The 16,411-nt window shown below is 39.6% G+C and overlaps 1 protein-coding gene across 1 annotated transcript in view; it reads left to right on the top strand.

Annotated features, from left to right (window-relative positions):
* sh2d5 (SH2 domain containing 5) overlaps positions 1–16,411 on the top strand; it is a 97,146-nt gene that overhangs the window by 41,773 nt on the left and 38,962 nt on the right. The window contains exons 5-6 of the mRNA XM_048561631.1: positions 13,531–13,794; positions 14,236–14,319. Of these exons, the coding sequence (XP_048417588.1) occupies positions 13,531–13,794; positions 14,236–14,319 (348 nt within the window). The remainder of the gene's footprint in view (positions 1–13,530; positions 13,795–14,235; positions 14,320–16,411) is intronic.

Raw genomic sequence — 16,411 nt, 5'->3', positions numbered from 1 at the left:
CAGCAAATGGCAGTTCATATATTGGTACAAACCCCTATGGGTCTTAATTGTAGCATACTTTTGGGAATCTTCATCAAACCGCAATTGCAGGTACGCATGGCTCATGTCCAGCTTCGTGAAAGACAGCCTCTCTACCAGCTTTACGTATGAATTTTCTTTGCAAAAGTTTGGTTATTTATCCAGCTACAAGAAATGGTTTACCGTTTGTTTAAAATCCCTACAAAGGCAAACAGACTCGTTGGGCTTCACAATCGGTGTGATCAGTGCTGCCCATTCTGCAAACTGTACTGGTTTGATGATTCCTTCACTTTCCAGCCTTCTGATTTCTGCCTCCACTTTTGTACATAAGGTAACTGGCACTGGACAGGCCTTGCAGAAATGTGGTATTGCTTCCTCGTCAACATGTAAGGTAGTTTTGGCCCCTCTGATAGTCCCTAGACATACCTGATAAATGTCCGGGCATTTAGTTAGGACTTTACTCAGGCAGCTATTTTCTAATTGAAAAATCTACAGCCAATCAAGGTGACTTTCTCAATCAGTTTCACCCCACCGAGACTGGACCTGAAGTTGTACCCTTAATCTGTAAAGATTTCCCAGTGTGGGTTCTTAGGCTAGCCAAGCTCTTGCACAAACCTAAGGGATGGAGTCGGGAGTGAACTTTGTCAAAGATTGATTCTGCAATAATGGATGCAGCTATGTCAGTATCAATCTCTATTAGAACTGGGTGACCATTTAACTGGACGTTTATTTCAATTGGTTCTGATTTGGATGTTGCTGCGTAATTTAAAGCCAGATAAGAGTGGGTGTTCCAGGGTGCGCACTCTCCTGGAACCGGTACATGAGTTCTCTTACTCAGTTTAGGCCTAGTCGGCCTCTTTTGCTGTCTCAAATCCATGTACCGGCAGCAACTATAATGGCTTGCCAGCCCAGACCCTGAAGAAAATTTTAACCGTTTTGCTAAGGCTTGGCTTTGTTCTGGGGTTTTGCTGTGGGCTGACCTAGAGTTCCTCTGTTCAGGCTATGTCCTGACTGAAGCTATGCAATTGCCTTCACTCAAGTGGTCTCCCCCAAGCTCAGTCAAACTGGGGTAGGTGTCCACTCCTACCTGCATACCCTGTACTGCTAGCCGTATTTTCTAATGACAAAGCCTGTTGTAATGCCTGTCTGAGGTCCACTTTGGCTTTGGCTGGTAGGTGCTTCTGCATGGTAACATCATTAATCCCACATACCTAACGCTCTCTCTTAGGGGTTCAACCAGTCACATGCTTCTGCCTTAATCTGGTCAAAAATCCCAACGTGGATTCCCCTGGTTCTCGAACTGCTGAGTAAAACTGACAGTGTCTCAGAATTAGAGGAGGCTTGGAGTCAAATATTTCGTAACTAAATCTGTCAACTCTTGAGAGGTTTTAGTATCTGGTGCCACAAGAAACGTTTGGCACCTAATAATTGAAAAAGCTGTGGGTGCACAAGGTGGTCAGGAGACTTCCTCATTGCTTTTCATCTGCCCCAATGTCAACTGTCCAGAAAAAATAACGTATTCTTTCCATATAATGGGCCCAGTCTTCAAAGGTATGATCAAACAAGTTAAGTTTCCCAAATTTCTGACATAATGCCAGAAATGCTTACCCCAACTCAAAGGCTACAGTTGCAAGTGAATTTCTCCAGGAGCGTATTTTTTTCTATCGCTGCCACTGAAATAACTCCACAGAGACTGGTATCCTGTCACCAAGTCACCATTTACACGTGCATAGTACTTGACACTTGTCCGGCTCCCTCAAAGCCAGCTTTCAGTGAACAGAACCTCTGACACTCCTAGTCTTATCTGTCAGCAAGGGCTTTCTAATTGGACCAGGTTAACGGCCCCAGTCAGAGAACCCATATTCTGTGAGGTTCTATGACATGTTGTTTCAAGAACAAATCACAAAGCATTCTACAAATTCAACATTGGTCTACCTTTGCTAATTTTATTGATTGAGTCACAACGAAAAATAAAGTTCCTCAAAATTATCGATTAATATTGTTACAAGCTCCAATTATTTCTTGCTTAATACTTGTTCACTGGTTTCACTAATAAAGGGAACCTGCATGTTATGTTCGTCACTGTTGGAGTTTGCTATTTCTGATCTCCACATTTACTGGTCCTGTTTCTGATCTTCTGGGCCAAGGTCCTTCTTCACCAATGTGCTTTTGCCATTCTTTGTATCAAGGTTGCTCCTCTGCTTTCTCCAGCCTGTCTGCCTTTTCAAAGGTTTTGTACCCCACAAACTTCTTACTTCCCAACTTTATTCACCTAGTGACTGTATCTCTGAAATGGTGATTAGATCTAAACTATTTACATCAACATTTTAACATTAATTATTATTATTGTTTTGTGCATTCAAATAAAGATCCTTTAATTTTACTTCTTCACTACAAGTATTTGCATGAGCCTTATTTGCTGAAACACTGTTACCATACTTGTTCTACTTTACTTGTTTTATACAAGTCACTACATCTCCACTTTTCTCTTTAGATTTCCAAATCTCTTCACCTGAAGCCTGAAATCAGAGTGCCTAGTCCCTAAACAATGCCACTGTGGGCTCATATTGCTGCTTCTTCTTAATAGTGAACCAAACTGGATCTGGGCGTTTGGGATTTGAGATTCTGGCATCACATCAGCTAGTTGGGTTGTTACAGCAGCGTGTTTTGGTACACACAGCAGGTCTCTGTGCAAATAGTGACCACTTACAACCTCCTCCTCCTCTCCTATAGTATACTTGAATAAAGTCTTTGTATTAGAAGAGGTGCTGCACAAATGAATTTTGCATCCATTGCACACATTATGTGATTGGAAAGCTACCTGTGCATAACCCAGACTTACTATTTAAGTAAATATGTTTTAAAAGAGGCTGAAAATAGAAAATGTAACTTGAACTTACTGTCTACTGTCTGCACATCATTAAAGTTGATTTCAGCTGATTGAAGAACTAGAAGTAACAAAAATACCCTATATCCTCTTCAGTATGGAAATCTTCAGTTGGGAAGCACTAGTTGTCCAGAAATCTTCTGAGCAGACCCACGGACTCACTATTTGGTGAAGGACTCACTTTGGTCAAGGTGACGTGATTTTGCAGTGCAAGTTTATGGAGCTACTGAACTTCTCCCTCAGCATGGTGTCCACCTATCCCTCTTGGTCTCCCTGTCAGTCTAGTTATCATATCTCTGTCTTTTTCGAACAGATTTTTTTTCTCTCTTATCTCTTTCTTTAGATCTTTTTCTCTCTATTTCCCATTCTCACTTTTCATTAACTTCTTCCCTTCCCTTACTGTCATTTCAAATCCAAAGAATGCTTTGGGAAGAAACATGGAAAATACAATATGGTACAACATTGGATCAGGAAGCGAGGTAGTCCCATTTTCTGGCACTGGCTTGTGTTCAGGTTGCCAGTCTTTCCTAGGGCAGTACAATGACCAATTGTATTTTTCATCTTCATACACCTAATTGCTGTACAGGGACCAGAATTGAAGTAACATATGTATTATATATATATTACAATATCTACTATAATATAATCAGATGACGAGAATTTCTTTTACTCAGAGGGTGGTGCATCTTCAGAATTTTTTATTACAGAGGACTGCTGAAGCTTGATCTTTGAGTATTTTTAAAATACAAGCTGATACATGTTTGTTTTTCAGTGTCATACAGGTTTACAGGGATAGTGTGGGTAAAAGGCGTTGGAGTGTTCAATCAGCCATGGTTGTAATAGATGGCAGAACAGGCTCAACTGCTGAATGACCTACTTCTGTTCATTTGTCCCAACATTTGATAAGTTAAATCGAGTTTGATAGCTTACCCTTAACATTCACTTCAAGACGCATGAATAAAGAATGACTACTTTTACGAGAAGGGACTAAATGTAATTTTGTAAAGAAAGGCGAGACTACTTTTAAAACACCTAGCTCTATAATTTTAGAAATATTTGTCAAATAATGTGGGAATGTGCCTTGTAACCTAGTGGTAGCACATCTGACCCTCAGCCAGGGTTCAAACTGCAGTATAAACAATGGCAATGAGTGGAGGCCAGAGCTCCAGCTGTTGGTTGATATCCACTGAGATGCTTGCATCTGATAGATTCAGTTGCCCCTTCTCTCTACCTCCTATTGATTGTGGGAAGAAACAAAATCCTTCTGCTGTAAAAGACTAAGCATCCTATCTGCTGAGAAAAACATACCATGGCTATGGAAAGGGCAAGTGTGTCAGAATGTCAATCCTTCCGTGACACCTTATTCTCCAATGGAACAGTTAAAGGCTACACAAAAATAAACAGAACATCTAATTTTGAGAGAAAGTTGCTGAAGTATGCCATTTGGCCCATTGAGTCCATTCCATCATTCAACAATGTCATGTCTGATCCGATAATCCTCAACTCCACTTTCCTGTCTTTTCCTCTTAGCCCTGATTCACTTACTGATTAAACGTCTGTTTGTCTTGGCCTTGAACGTACTTAACCACCTACCCTTGACAGACATCTGTGGTAAGGAATGCACTACCTTCTGAAAGGAGATATTCCTCCTCATCTCTTTCTTAAATAGGTGACCACACGTTCTGTGATCCTAGACTACCCCATAAGAGAAAATAACCTCTCAACATCTGCTCTGTCAAGTCACAGTCATAGAGTCATATAGTTTAGAAATAGACTGTTTAGTCCAACCAGTCCAGGCCAACCATGTTCCCATACTAACTAGTCCCACCTGCCTGCTGCTGCACTTGGCCCACATCCCTACACACCTTTCCTATTCATCAACTTATCCAAATTTCTTCAAAATGTTTTCACTGTACCTGCATCCAACCACTTTCTCTGGGCAGTTCATTCCACATACAAACCACTCTGTGTTAACTGTTTGCCCCTCATGCCCTTTTTAAATCATTCCCCCTCTCTTTAAAAATATGTCCCCTAGTTTTGAACTCCCCCACCCTTAGGAAAAGACTCCTGTCATTCACCTTGTCAATGCCTTGGCCTGCTGTGTTCATCCAGCTTCACACTTTATTACCTTTTATAAAGGACCTTGTTTTATACTTTTTAGGTCTTAGATAATTTTACATCTCGGTACCACAAAATCAGTTTACTAGGGTTTAGCATATTCACTTAGTCCATCAATATCTCTAATTTTACATTTCCATCTGCATAAATTTCAATACCACCTAACTTTGGATCATTGGCAAACTTGGAGATATGATTTTCTATACTGTCATTTAAAATGTTAATATGTAAGAGGCCTTAACACGGATTCTTGAACAACGTTACGTGTCTAAGGTTTTGGAGTAGATTTGTAGCTCGGGTTGTGGGTGTTGAGGTTGGTTGGCTCGCCGAGCTGGTTTCTTGTTTCGCAGATGTTTCGTTACCATGCTGGGTAACATCCTCAATGCAGCCTCCGATGAAGTGTCATGTGTCACATCTTGGCAATTAGAGTACCTGTCCATTGTGCCTTTTCTCAGATTCTGACACTTAGCTTTTCTTAACAAGGTCAATCATTTACACTCAGTTCCACAAGTTACAACTTCAATTAGCAATTTCTTAAGAATTTAATTAAATGCTTTCTGAAAGTCTATTTAAATAACATGCACTTGTCCCATAATTTAGTCAGGTCTTCAAAGTTTTGATCAGGCTCATTAGACATTTTAGACAAAGGTGAACGTAGATTGCCAGCAAATCTGAGAAAAATTCTGTCTTCTTAACTTCTTTTCAATTAATGTGGGCACAAAATAAATTCACCTTAAATGATGTTATTTAATCTGGAAGCAGAGTTATGTGACTAATATTTTTCACAGCTTAGGAAATAAAATGTTCTCAGGTTCCCAAAGCATGGAATGCTTGGCACAAGCTATCGTTAAAACATCATTTAAGGGAAAAGTAAAATCAGTGTCTGAGGCAGAGGATGACACAGGAAAGTCAAGAAAGAAGCAACTAGGATTATGTTTTTGATTGATCCAGCAAGACAACAAATAGCCTGTTAATGTCTTGAAAACATCAATGGAATATACACATAAAAACGACTTTGATCGATAAATTTATAACGCTTCAAAGAAAACGAGAAGTCAGTGGCGATTTCTACATTGCAATTATGCCCAGAAAAGTAATTAGTGTTAGAACAGTTAGAGGTTTTATTTTGCAATATCATATTTCTATAGATTTGTGATTAAATTAAAATAATATATTCTTCAACTACTGCTAGTTGCCCAATGGATCAGCCAGCTTCTGCATCCTGTGTATAGTTGACTTCCTTGAAGAATACAAACATTGGGAGCAGGAACATTTCATTCCATCAGCATCATCTTTTGTGTAAAGTACTTTCCATACAGTTATAAAAGTGTCACTTCAACCTGTCTCAGAAGACACTTTTTATTTCATTTTCATTTCCCATATCAATTAACTCAAAGTTCAAAGTATGTGCATTGAACAGAGTTATTTTGTATTGTCTTTCCACAATCAACGGAAGCTTGATGACTACCAAAGCATGATTCATAAAGGTGCGCTAGTCCCTTCAGAACAGGTTCAGATCTCTCTTCTCTGGGCTAGATTCAAAACTAGGTTCCAAGAAGTGAGACAACAGTGTGTTAATGAAAAACATTACTGAATGTTTGTGCTTAACTATTGCATTTACCTTTGAAAGTGGTTAGCACGGCTGCCTCACAGCACCAGGGCCCAAGTTCAATTCCAGTCTCAGGCAACTGTCCATGTGGAATTTCCACACTCTCAATCACATCTGTGTGGGTTTCCTCAGGGTGCTCCGGTTTCCTCCCACAGTCCAAAAGAAGTGCAAGTTAAGTGGATTGGCCATGCTAAATTGCCTATAGTGTTCAGGGAGGTGTGGGTTAGCGATGGGAAATGCAGGGTTATAGGGTATGGGGTGGAGTCTGGGGGGGATGCTGTTCGGAGGGTTGATGTGGATTTGTTCGGCTCTACGGCCTGCTTGTACTGTAGGGATTCCATGATGAAATTGACCTAATCCCTTAATTGTTGAAGACACCAATAAGTGCAGCCAATCTCCAGATCACAATGTTTGATAATGAAACTATTTTTTTCAGATTGGCAACTAAATTATTTGAATATGAAATACTGATTAGTTAGAGGTAGCTATCAGTCGACTTCCTTTGGTAATAAACTGCAAGGTAGTGAAGGGAATATTTTCGAGTTGCAGCACTGCAAAGACAGTCATTGAAGGTATGCATACCACTATCCATTTTTAACAGACCTTGATGAAAGAAAGCAGTTTGCTTAAAAGTCAAATTTTTAAAGAAACGTTCTTTCATAGGATGACGGCTAGGTTGGTATTTATCGCACATCCCTAATTGCCCAGAAGGCAGTCAAGAGTCAATCACAATCAGGTCAAACCACATAATGGTGATACACATCTTTCCCTAAAAGGATATCAGTGAACCACACTGGTTTTCCGACAATTAACAGTGGATGCGCTTAGCGTTGAATTAGATTTTCATTTCAGACTTGTATTGAATTCAAAATTCATCAGCCATGGTAGGATTTGAACACAAGTCCTCAGAAGCATTAGCCTGGAGTTCTGGATTACTAATCCACTGACATCCCACAATGCCATTGTCCCATGGAAGAACACAGATTGTACTTGAAAGTATTATAAAATGCTTATCAAAGATAATTATATAGGGTAATGGAAAGAGGAGGAATGATTAGAAATGTTGCAACAGGCATAAGAAAGCCTTAAAAAAACTTACTATAAAGAGTTAAGCACATAAGTATACAATTATATTCACCTGCCAAACAGGCTATCATGAACTGCATACACAGTACAAACACTGAGGTCTATTAATCCTTTTGGTTTTGTGACCCTCTTTTCACTTTCAAAATAGATTAGCTGGGAGTCATTCCCTTCCAAATGAAGTACAAGTTTTTCTATCATTTACCTTCGCTTTTTTTCCCAGAGGTAAAAGGCCTCTAAGAATCTTACACGATTCAATAAGACTGCATCTCATTCCTCTTAATTCCATTGAGGAGGGGGTCAGCATACTCAACTTCTCCTCATAAGAGCTCATGATCAATCCAGTGATCCTTTTTTAAAATGCTTCTGATGCCAGTACATCCTTCCTCAGATAAAGACAAAAGAGGACTGTATTACTTTTTAATAATCTATCCCTGGCTTCAATAGAAACCAGTTATTCTATGTTCAGTGCCAGCAAATTCCCGGTTGGTACAGGCTAGCAAACTCTGTTTGGTACAATGCTACTGTGAAATGCAAAACTGGAAACTGCTCCATTTACAAACATCCCTCAAATTGACCATAAAGAGACCCAATATTATTTTTGAAATCGTGTTAATCTGGTGCACTATTAATCGTTATTTTAATATTTATTTCAAGTTTTTTTTCAACAAAATGATTAGTCAGAGTCCTTTAATTGCTGTCTCAGTCGGAGGTCCTGGCAGTGAACGCACCATGCAACCTTTAATAATTAACAGATTATCAGAAGTCCATTTCCCCCCAGGGTTAAGAAGTGATGTGATGTCTGTTTTAATGAGCCAAGTATAATCCTTGGTCAATGTGAAATTAATTCATCCACTTCATCTGGTTGCAGTGAGAAGATGAAAATAACCTAGATGTCACAATATCTGTCCTTTGCATGGATACTAGGTAAAGGCACAGCCAGTTTTAAATTGGATGCCCCATACAGTTCAATAGCCTCCTCACTTCCTAGTCAGATTAGTATTTGCAGATTTATGCAAATAGAATTGTTACTCAGAGTGAAATGGTGACTTCAGAGCAGAAGGGCAAACTAAAATATTTTCCTTTTAATTACTAATAATAAGCTGCTTAAAATTATTAAGTAATGCTTTATAAAATGGTTTAACTTAAGAACAGGATACTAAAATGATACAAACAGCTCATGGTATCTTTTAGGGATTTTCTTTCTGAGTTTTCTGGATTTTACTGTGTCCCCGGAATTTGCCCTCTGGTTCACAACCCTTTCGTCAATGGGAGCAGCTACCAGTTGAGTCTAGACTATCATGATTACACTTTGTCTGAGTCTACTATTAGCCTTCTCTTTTATTAGGAGATCAACCCCAGCATCTCCAATCTGACCATCTACTGAAAATCCTCTTCACCGTAACCAGGCATGTAAAAATTTTCTGCACCCATTCTAAGGCCTTCACATTCTTCCAAAAGTGCAGCACTCAGAATTGAGCGTGGATGACCCAGTGGTTAACATTGCTACCACACAGCACCAATGACCCAGATTTGATTCCAGCCTCATGCAACTGTCTGTATGGAATATGCCCATTGTCCCTGTGTCTGTGTGGATTTCTTCCAGGTGCTCCCATTTCCTTTCACAGCCCAAAGATAATGCAGGTTAGGTTGATTGGCTATGCTAAATTGCCATAGTGTCCAGGGATGTAAGCTAGGTGGATTAGCCATGGTAAATGCAGGGTTACCAGGTTAGAGTGGGGGGACTGAGTCTAGGTGGGATGATCTTCAGAAGGTCAGTACAAACCCATTGGGCCAAATGGGGCCTCGTTCTGCGCTGTAGGGATTCTATGGACTTGATAAGGCGGAAACCTGTACTTCCTGAAGGTTTGTCATTGCTTCATTGCTTTTTAACTTCATGGGTAAAATTACCAAATCAGTTGCTGGCGCAACAATAGACCATGTGTGGAAACCTGATATGGCTGCTCTTTACCAAAGCAAACCAATTGTCAACCCACTTCCTGACCAAATGGGGGAGGTGGGCAGAATGCATACCCATTCTGTTAAAGGAAGAATTTTTAATCAAAGGATGTATGGCATTCTTCAGAAAAGCTCACCAGTGCTGGACTTTTCAGACTACAGAAAAGACAGAAATGGAGAGGGAACTCGGGAAGATTGACTTACTTTTCCCAGCCAAACTTGCCTTGTCCTGGTACCTAACTCTAATCTGGAGGCCCTGCTACAGGAACCAGATGCTACAGAGAAGCAAAGCCTCCTTATATGTGAAAATTCCAATATTTATACATACATACATAGCTCTGCAGGCAGCCCAGAGAGGCAATAAACCAGTTGAAAATAGCATGCTTGTACTGATACAAATACCTGCTTTTAAATTCTACTCTTTATGACTTTGAGACAATCAAAAATGTTTAACAGTCAATGAAGATTGTTATACAGGGTCACTATTGTATTGTAATTAAACTCAGGGTTGCAGTGATACAGTGATAATACCACTGGCTAGTAACTGGAGACCCCAGATAAAGGCCTGGCAACATGCATTTGAATCCAATCATTGGCAGATGGAGAAATCTGAAATTCTATACAATCTGGAATTAAAAAGCTAGAGTAACAACAATCTTTGGCTCACTCAAATCCTCTGGGGAAGGAAATCTGCCACCTTTACCTTTTTGACCTGCATATGATTCCAGATCCACAGCAATGCGAGTGTCTCTTAACTGCCCTCAGAAAAGACTGAAGATGTCACTTAGCTTCAGGGCAATTAGAAATGGAAAATAAATGTTGGTCAAGCCAGCAACATTCACATCTCATGAATGAGTATAAACAAAATTGTGTACCATGAAGTCCCACAAACATAACAAGAGAATAAGCAGTTAATCTAATGTTTTTGGTAAACTCAGACAAGAATGCGATGACCAGAAAAGGAGGGGAAAGCCCTTGCTCATCTTTGAATGGTGCCATGTGATTGCCCAACCCTTAAATGACCTTGATCTCACACTGAGTTTCCAAAGACAGATGAATTTGTTTTAAGTATAGATCATAGGGGGTTCTGCAGATTGCAGTACTGCACCTCCAACACATATACATTGGGTGACGTAATGGGTTAAAAAAAACTCATCATCTGAGCAATAAACAGGAAAGGTTTCCAGGTGCAAAGAATAAGCAATAATGCCCATAAACAAAACTAATCTGCCAGTAATGTAAATACCCATGAATGGGGTACTCTAATCAAATCAATCCTGATCGTAATTTGTAGCATGCTGGATAAAAATGATCAGATTGTGTGCTCTCGATGCAGGAGATAGGGCACTATAATTATAAATGGCCACCATGATCCATCTGCATACACACAGTTGCATGCATGATGTATGATCACTTACTGAAATAATTATAGATCCCAAAGTTAAAATATTTAATATTTATGACTACATATTTGTAATATTTGTGCAATACTGCCTTACCAAAGAAGGAAAGCCAAAAAAAATTGCATATTCAGAAGTTATTGTTGTCATATAACAACATCATCTATAATAGATAATAAAATGTGAGGCTGGATGAACACAGCAGGCCCAGCAGCATCTCAGGAGCGCAAAAGCTGACGTTTTGGGCCTGGACCCTTCATCTATAAAGCAGCTAGTGAGAATGGGAAAGCAGGCCCCCAAAATGAAAAATTAGCCCATGATAAAAGTTATTTTAACCCCTGAACTGCAATCACCCAATTCTATTACTATCTATCTAATCACATTTTGAAAATTACCTTCAGTGGCATCTGTTCCTGCTGTGATGATGCTGTCACTTTAAAAAGGTTATGTTGTCCTTGGTTTTTTTGAAGAAAAGTTGTAAAGACAAAGGTACTGAATAGTCTAGGGAGTACATTTAACAACTGAAAGGGCGTGGTCAGTTCTCCCAGTTTTTTCCTAGTTTTTTTTGTTGTAGCAGTCACAGGATGTGTTGAGTACCAGAGGGTTGCCAGCATCAGTAAGGGTTTTCTCTCTGAAATCTCTCTCTAGATGTTGTTCCCTCCTGCTTGTAAGAATCTGTGTTTCAGTTTACCTTTTTGCCAAGGAGTGTGTTTATGGCATGTTGGTATATTGGATCAGTTAATTAAGTTGCTACATTGGGTCGGTTAGGTTTTCCAATTGTTAAGTTACTCTAAATTCCACTTTTGTTCATGTTTTAACCATAGTGTTTAAATATATTTTGTTTTACTTAAAACTGAGTGGTTTGACCAGTTGCATCCACCTGGAAGACCCACTTCACATCTGCCTTTAAAATAAGAAAAAGTTATGGTCTAGGCTACCTTCTTAAAATATTTTGAGGGGCTCTAGCCTGGTCCATAACACTGCTCTTGTACTCTTACTTGTGTCCTCAATGATTTTACGTTGGCTTCCTCCTATTTCTCACCTACATGTTACTCCTCAGCGACATAATGGAGGAAGATTAGATTACCTACAGTGGAAACAGGCCCTTTGGCCCAACAAGTCTACACCACCCTTTGAAGCATCCCACCCAGACCCATCCCCATATAACCCACATACCCCTGAACACCACAGGCAATTTAGCATGGCCAATCCATCTAGCCTGCACATCTTTGGACTGTGGGAGGAAACCGGAGTGCCCAGAGGAAACCCACGCAGACATGAGAATGTGCAAACTCCACCCAGACAGTTACCCAAGACCAGAATTGAACCTGGGTCCCTGGCACTGTGAGGATGTGGTGCTAACCACTGAGCCACCATGCTGCCCATGAAGACATCATTTTTCACAAGTATACTGATGACACCCAACTCTACTCCTAACTCTACAAAGCCTCACTTAATTCTTTCACTGTCATTTCAAATTATCAGACTGTTTGTCTGAATAAGAAGAAATTTCCTCCAATTTAATACTGTGGAGTTGTAAAGCCAATTCTTTCAGTCCCTGCCATTAATAATGCCAGATATTCATCTTTTACTATATAAAGTGGTAGTTCTGCACACTTGTCCCTTACTGTACTTTCACCAGTTCTTAGCCCTTCAAGTGCTCTGCCCCCTAAGTCACTGATTCCATCTCTTTCCCCGACAACTGCCTGAAGCTGAACCATGGTGTCATATTTGATCCTCCTGAATATCCCAAATTCACATCTGCAGTGTTATTAATGCTACTTATTTTCACATCTGTAACTTCATCCACCTCAATACCTGCCTCAGCTTATCTACTGAAACACTAATTCATGTCTTTATTACCTCAGGTTTGACTGTTCTAACAAGCTTCTGGTCAGTGTCCAACATTCTTCTCTTTATTATATTGAGGTCATTCCCAAGTTCTACAGTCCATGTTCTTACTAAGTCCTATTCATCAACCATCCCTGACTTGCTGATGCACATTTGCTTCTGATTAAGTGACATCACATTTTAAAATTTTTGAACTTCTGCCATGGTCTCAACCTTCCCAATCTCTACAGAATCTTTCATCTGTTTAACCCCCTGCATTTGTCCAATTCTGGGCACATGAGCGTCTCAAATTTTAATCACTCCACTGTTTGTGACCATGTCTTCAGGTGCCTTGGTTTTAAACTCTGCAATTCCCTCCCTAAACCTCTTCACCTCTCTACTTCTCTCTCCTCCTTTAAGACATCCCTTAAAAGCTACCTCTATGACCAAGCTTTTGGCCAGCTGCTTTAATATCTCCTTCTGTGGTTTGCTATCAAATGTGACATTCAGTATAAGTAATTTAGTAATGTCATTGAAGTTGTTTTGAGCAGTAATTGATTTGATTAGTCCTTTGATTTTGAGTTTGTAATAAATCTTCTGTCTAAATAAACTTTTTACTACCATAGGCAACCATTCTGAATTTGCAGCTGTGCCGGTTGTTCCAGGTTGCTTCCTGCACAAAATACCGAAGAGAACAACACAGCAATGTTTCTGCTACCCAGCACCCTAAACAGGAAATTCACCAAGAATCATCCTCTCCAGTTTCAACTATTCCTACAAGACATGGGAGAGAGCGCTATGGAAAAATGGAGGTTTCCTTGAATGTCAGTGCCTTGGTCTCCTTCAAGAGACCATCACGGCAGGAGGAAATCAGATCATCAGAAGAAATAGTAAGGCAAAGCGATTGCATGTAGAAGAGATTGCCATATTTACAGAACAGTAGATATTTTTAACCTATCACAAAACTGAAATACATAGCAATTTTCAGTCCATTTGAAATTGATTGCTTTTCTATAAGATTTCCTTTGTCAAGATTATATTCAACTGATATATTTGCATTTTGAATGCCACCTAGAACAGACAAATCATTTCCAATTGCTCTTTGGCGGAGTTGGGCTTTCCTGGATCTTGTAAATAATATACAAAATGACAGGCCAGACAGAAGGATCAATTTCACACCACCTGCATGGTGAGATAACTGCTCTACAGGAGCATTGCTCCAAAACAAGAAGATAGCAGCCAATCCACTGCCTGTACAACCACTGAGTATATTTTCTGGTAAACACTTAAGCTCTCCAAATTCATATGCAAATATAATCTATTACTTGCAGGATACTGAGGAAACCATTAAAAGTGAAAACTATGGTTGCTGCACCAGTAAAACAGGGGCACATGATTCCACAAGTGGTTCTAAGGTACGTGTCATGAAAGATTGCAAATAATTTTTGACTTGAACTCTGCCTTCGACATAAGATGCACTGAAAAAGGCATTACAGATAAAACAATGGTCTCAGTCCATACATTTTACTCCGTGCTTATATTAACGTGAGATTTGTATTTAATATTATTGTTCCTTTCAGATGCTACTAAATCCCTCAGCAGTTCTCATGTAAATTTAACTAACTGATTAAACACAGATTCAATGGGCACATGCTGAATATTTTAAGCAATTATGAGAAGAGGAAGCAAGAATTGTGATTAAAGAAGCACATTCTTTATTCATGCAATATGGGTAAATTACACTTTAAGAGGTTCTTGTCCCTACCCCTGGACCAAGAGATCCGGGTTCAAGTCTTACCTGTTCTAGAGGTATGTAACTATATCTCTCAACAGGTTTGTTAGAAAAATAGATTCATAAAAAAGTTAAATTGCATTTTAAGGGATTTTTCAGATGCAATAACATCTCTAAACAAATTGATTAGAAAAATAAAGGTAAATTACATGTTAAGGGGTTCTTGTGCAGTGGTAAGTTATGCCACTGAGTTAAGGGACCTAGGTTCAAGTCCAACCTGCTCGGAGGTATGTAGTAATATATATCTGAACATGTTGATTGAACAAGAATTACACTTTACTATCACCATTCCATCATTGTTACTGATCAAATTACTTTGCTAACAGCATTGTAGACTACCTACACTAAATTGTCTGCAGCTCACCACCACCTTCTCAAAGTCAAATATGGATGGGCAGTAAATGCTACCAACCTTCAGTCACGCTCGCTTTTTCACCAAAAATGCTTATGAAGAAGTCTTCCTAATTTTAACGTGTTACAGAAAGATAAAAGGGTGTTCATTGTAAGATTTTCCCAAAAACATGTATCACGTCTGTTGGTTACTGACAATGTCCTGAATTTTTGTTCTCACATTGGGAGCACAGTGACATGAAATTCAAATCCTATTACTGAAAAATTCTCCAGAAGCCACCTCTCACTCTGGATGGAATGAAATGGGAGTCATATCCATTGCCCTGAAAAGGGCTCATGAGCGGACGCAGGGACTTCCTTGCCTTGGTTCTACAGCACTTTGTCCCAGTGGGTGGAAAAGAATACAACAAGTGCAAACAAAAACTCTTCCATACATTCCCAATACCTCATCTTTGCCAACCCAAGCATACTGCCGCACTAGCCACCCCTCATGGCCTTTTATAATCCTAATGCCAATTATGCTCCTGTACTCATCCACATGGCCCCACATAGTATCTAAGTCAACTTATACCTCTCCACATACCACTTGGCTCCTCATCCTTCCATGCAAACCTGTTCTCTTCTGTCCCCTCTAATGGCCGTGCATAGTCTCCATGCTAATTAGCTGATAATACAGTGAGACTTCCCCTACACTGTCAATATATATCACACCCCCCACTGTGACAATAGATTGTGAAATCAGTCATGCAGTGCTAATCCCATAATGATATTCCTCAGGCTTCTATCAACAAAGTAAATTGCAAGTATTCAATTTTTTAACATTGCAGTTTTCTTTAAATGACAAGAAGCTTAATTACCTTGTATCAGTGATAATGGGAACTGCAGATGCTGGAGAATCCAAGATAACAAAGTGTGGAGTTGGATGAACACAGCAGGCCAAGCAGCATCTCAGGAGCACAACAGCTGACTTTTCGGGCCTAGACCCTTCATCAGAGAGGATGATGAAGGGTCTAGGCATGAAACATCAGCTTTTGTGCTCCTGAGATGCTGCTTGGCCTGCTGTGTTCATCCAGCTCCACACTTTGTAAAGCTTAATTACCTTAACAGTTTGACAGCTCCATTGATAGCTGCAATGACAGCTCCCTTGAACTGTCAGGTCAGTATATTTAATACAGTAAAGAGCTCCTTCCCAGTAAATGTGAGATTTAGCAATCTATGATATCCATCAGCATATACAAAATTATTTATGAGGTTACCCCCTATAAAAGCACTAGTACATTGTTGCTAAAGATGATTATTGGAAATAACTCATGGATTCTCAGAAGTAAACCCCACGTATCTGAACAGGTTAGAAATGTCACTGT

The sequence above is a fragment of the Stegostoma tigrinum genome, chromosome 28 (genome assembly GCF_030684315.1).
Source record: "Stegostoma tigrinum isolate sSteTig4 chromosome 28, sSteTig4.hap1, whole genome shotgun sequence".
Lineage (NCBI taxonomy): Eukaryota > Metazoa > Chordata > Chondrichthyes > Orectolobiformes > Stegostomatidae > Stegostoma > Stegostoma tigrinum.
Note: the sequence above shows the minus strand (reverse complement) of the source record. Positions and strands in the feature narration are given on the sequence as shown.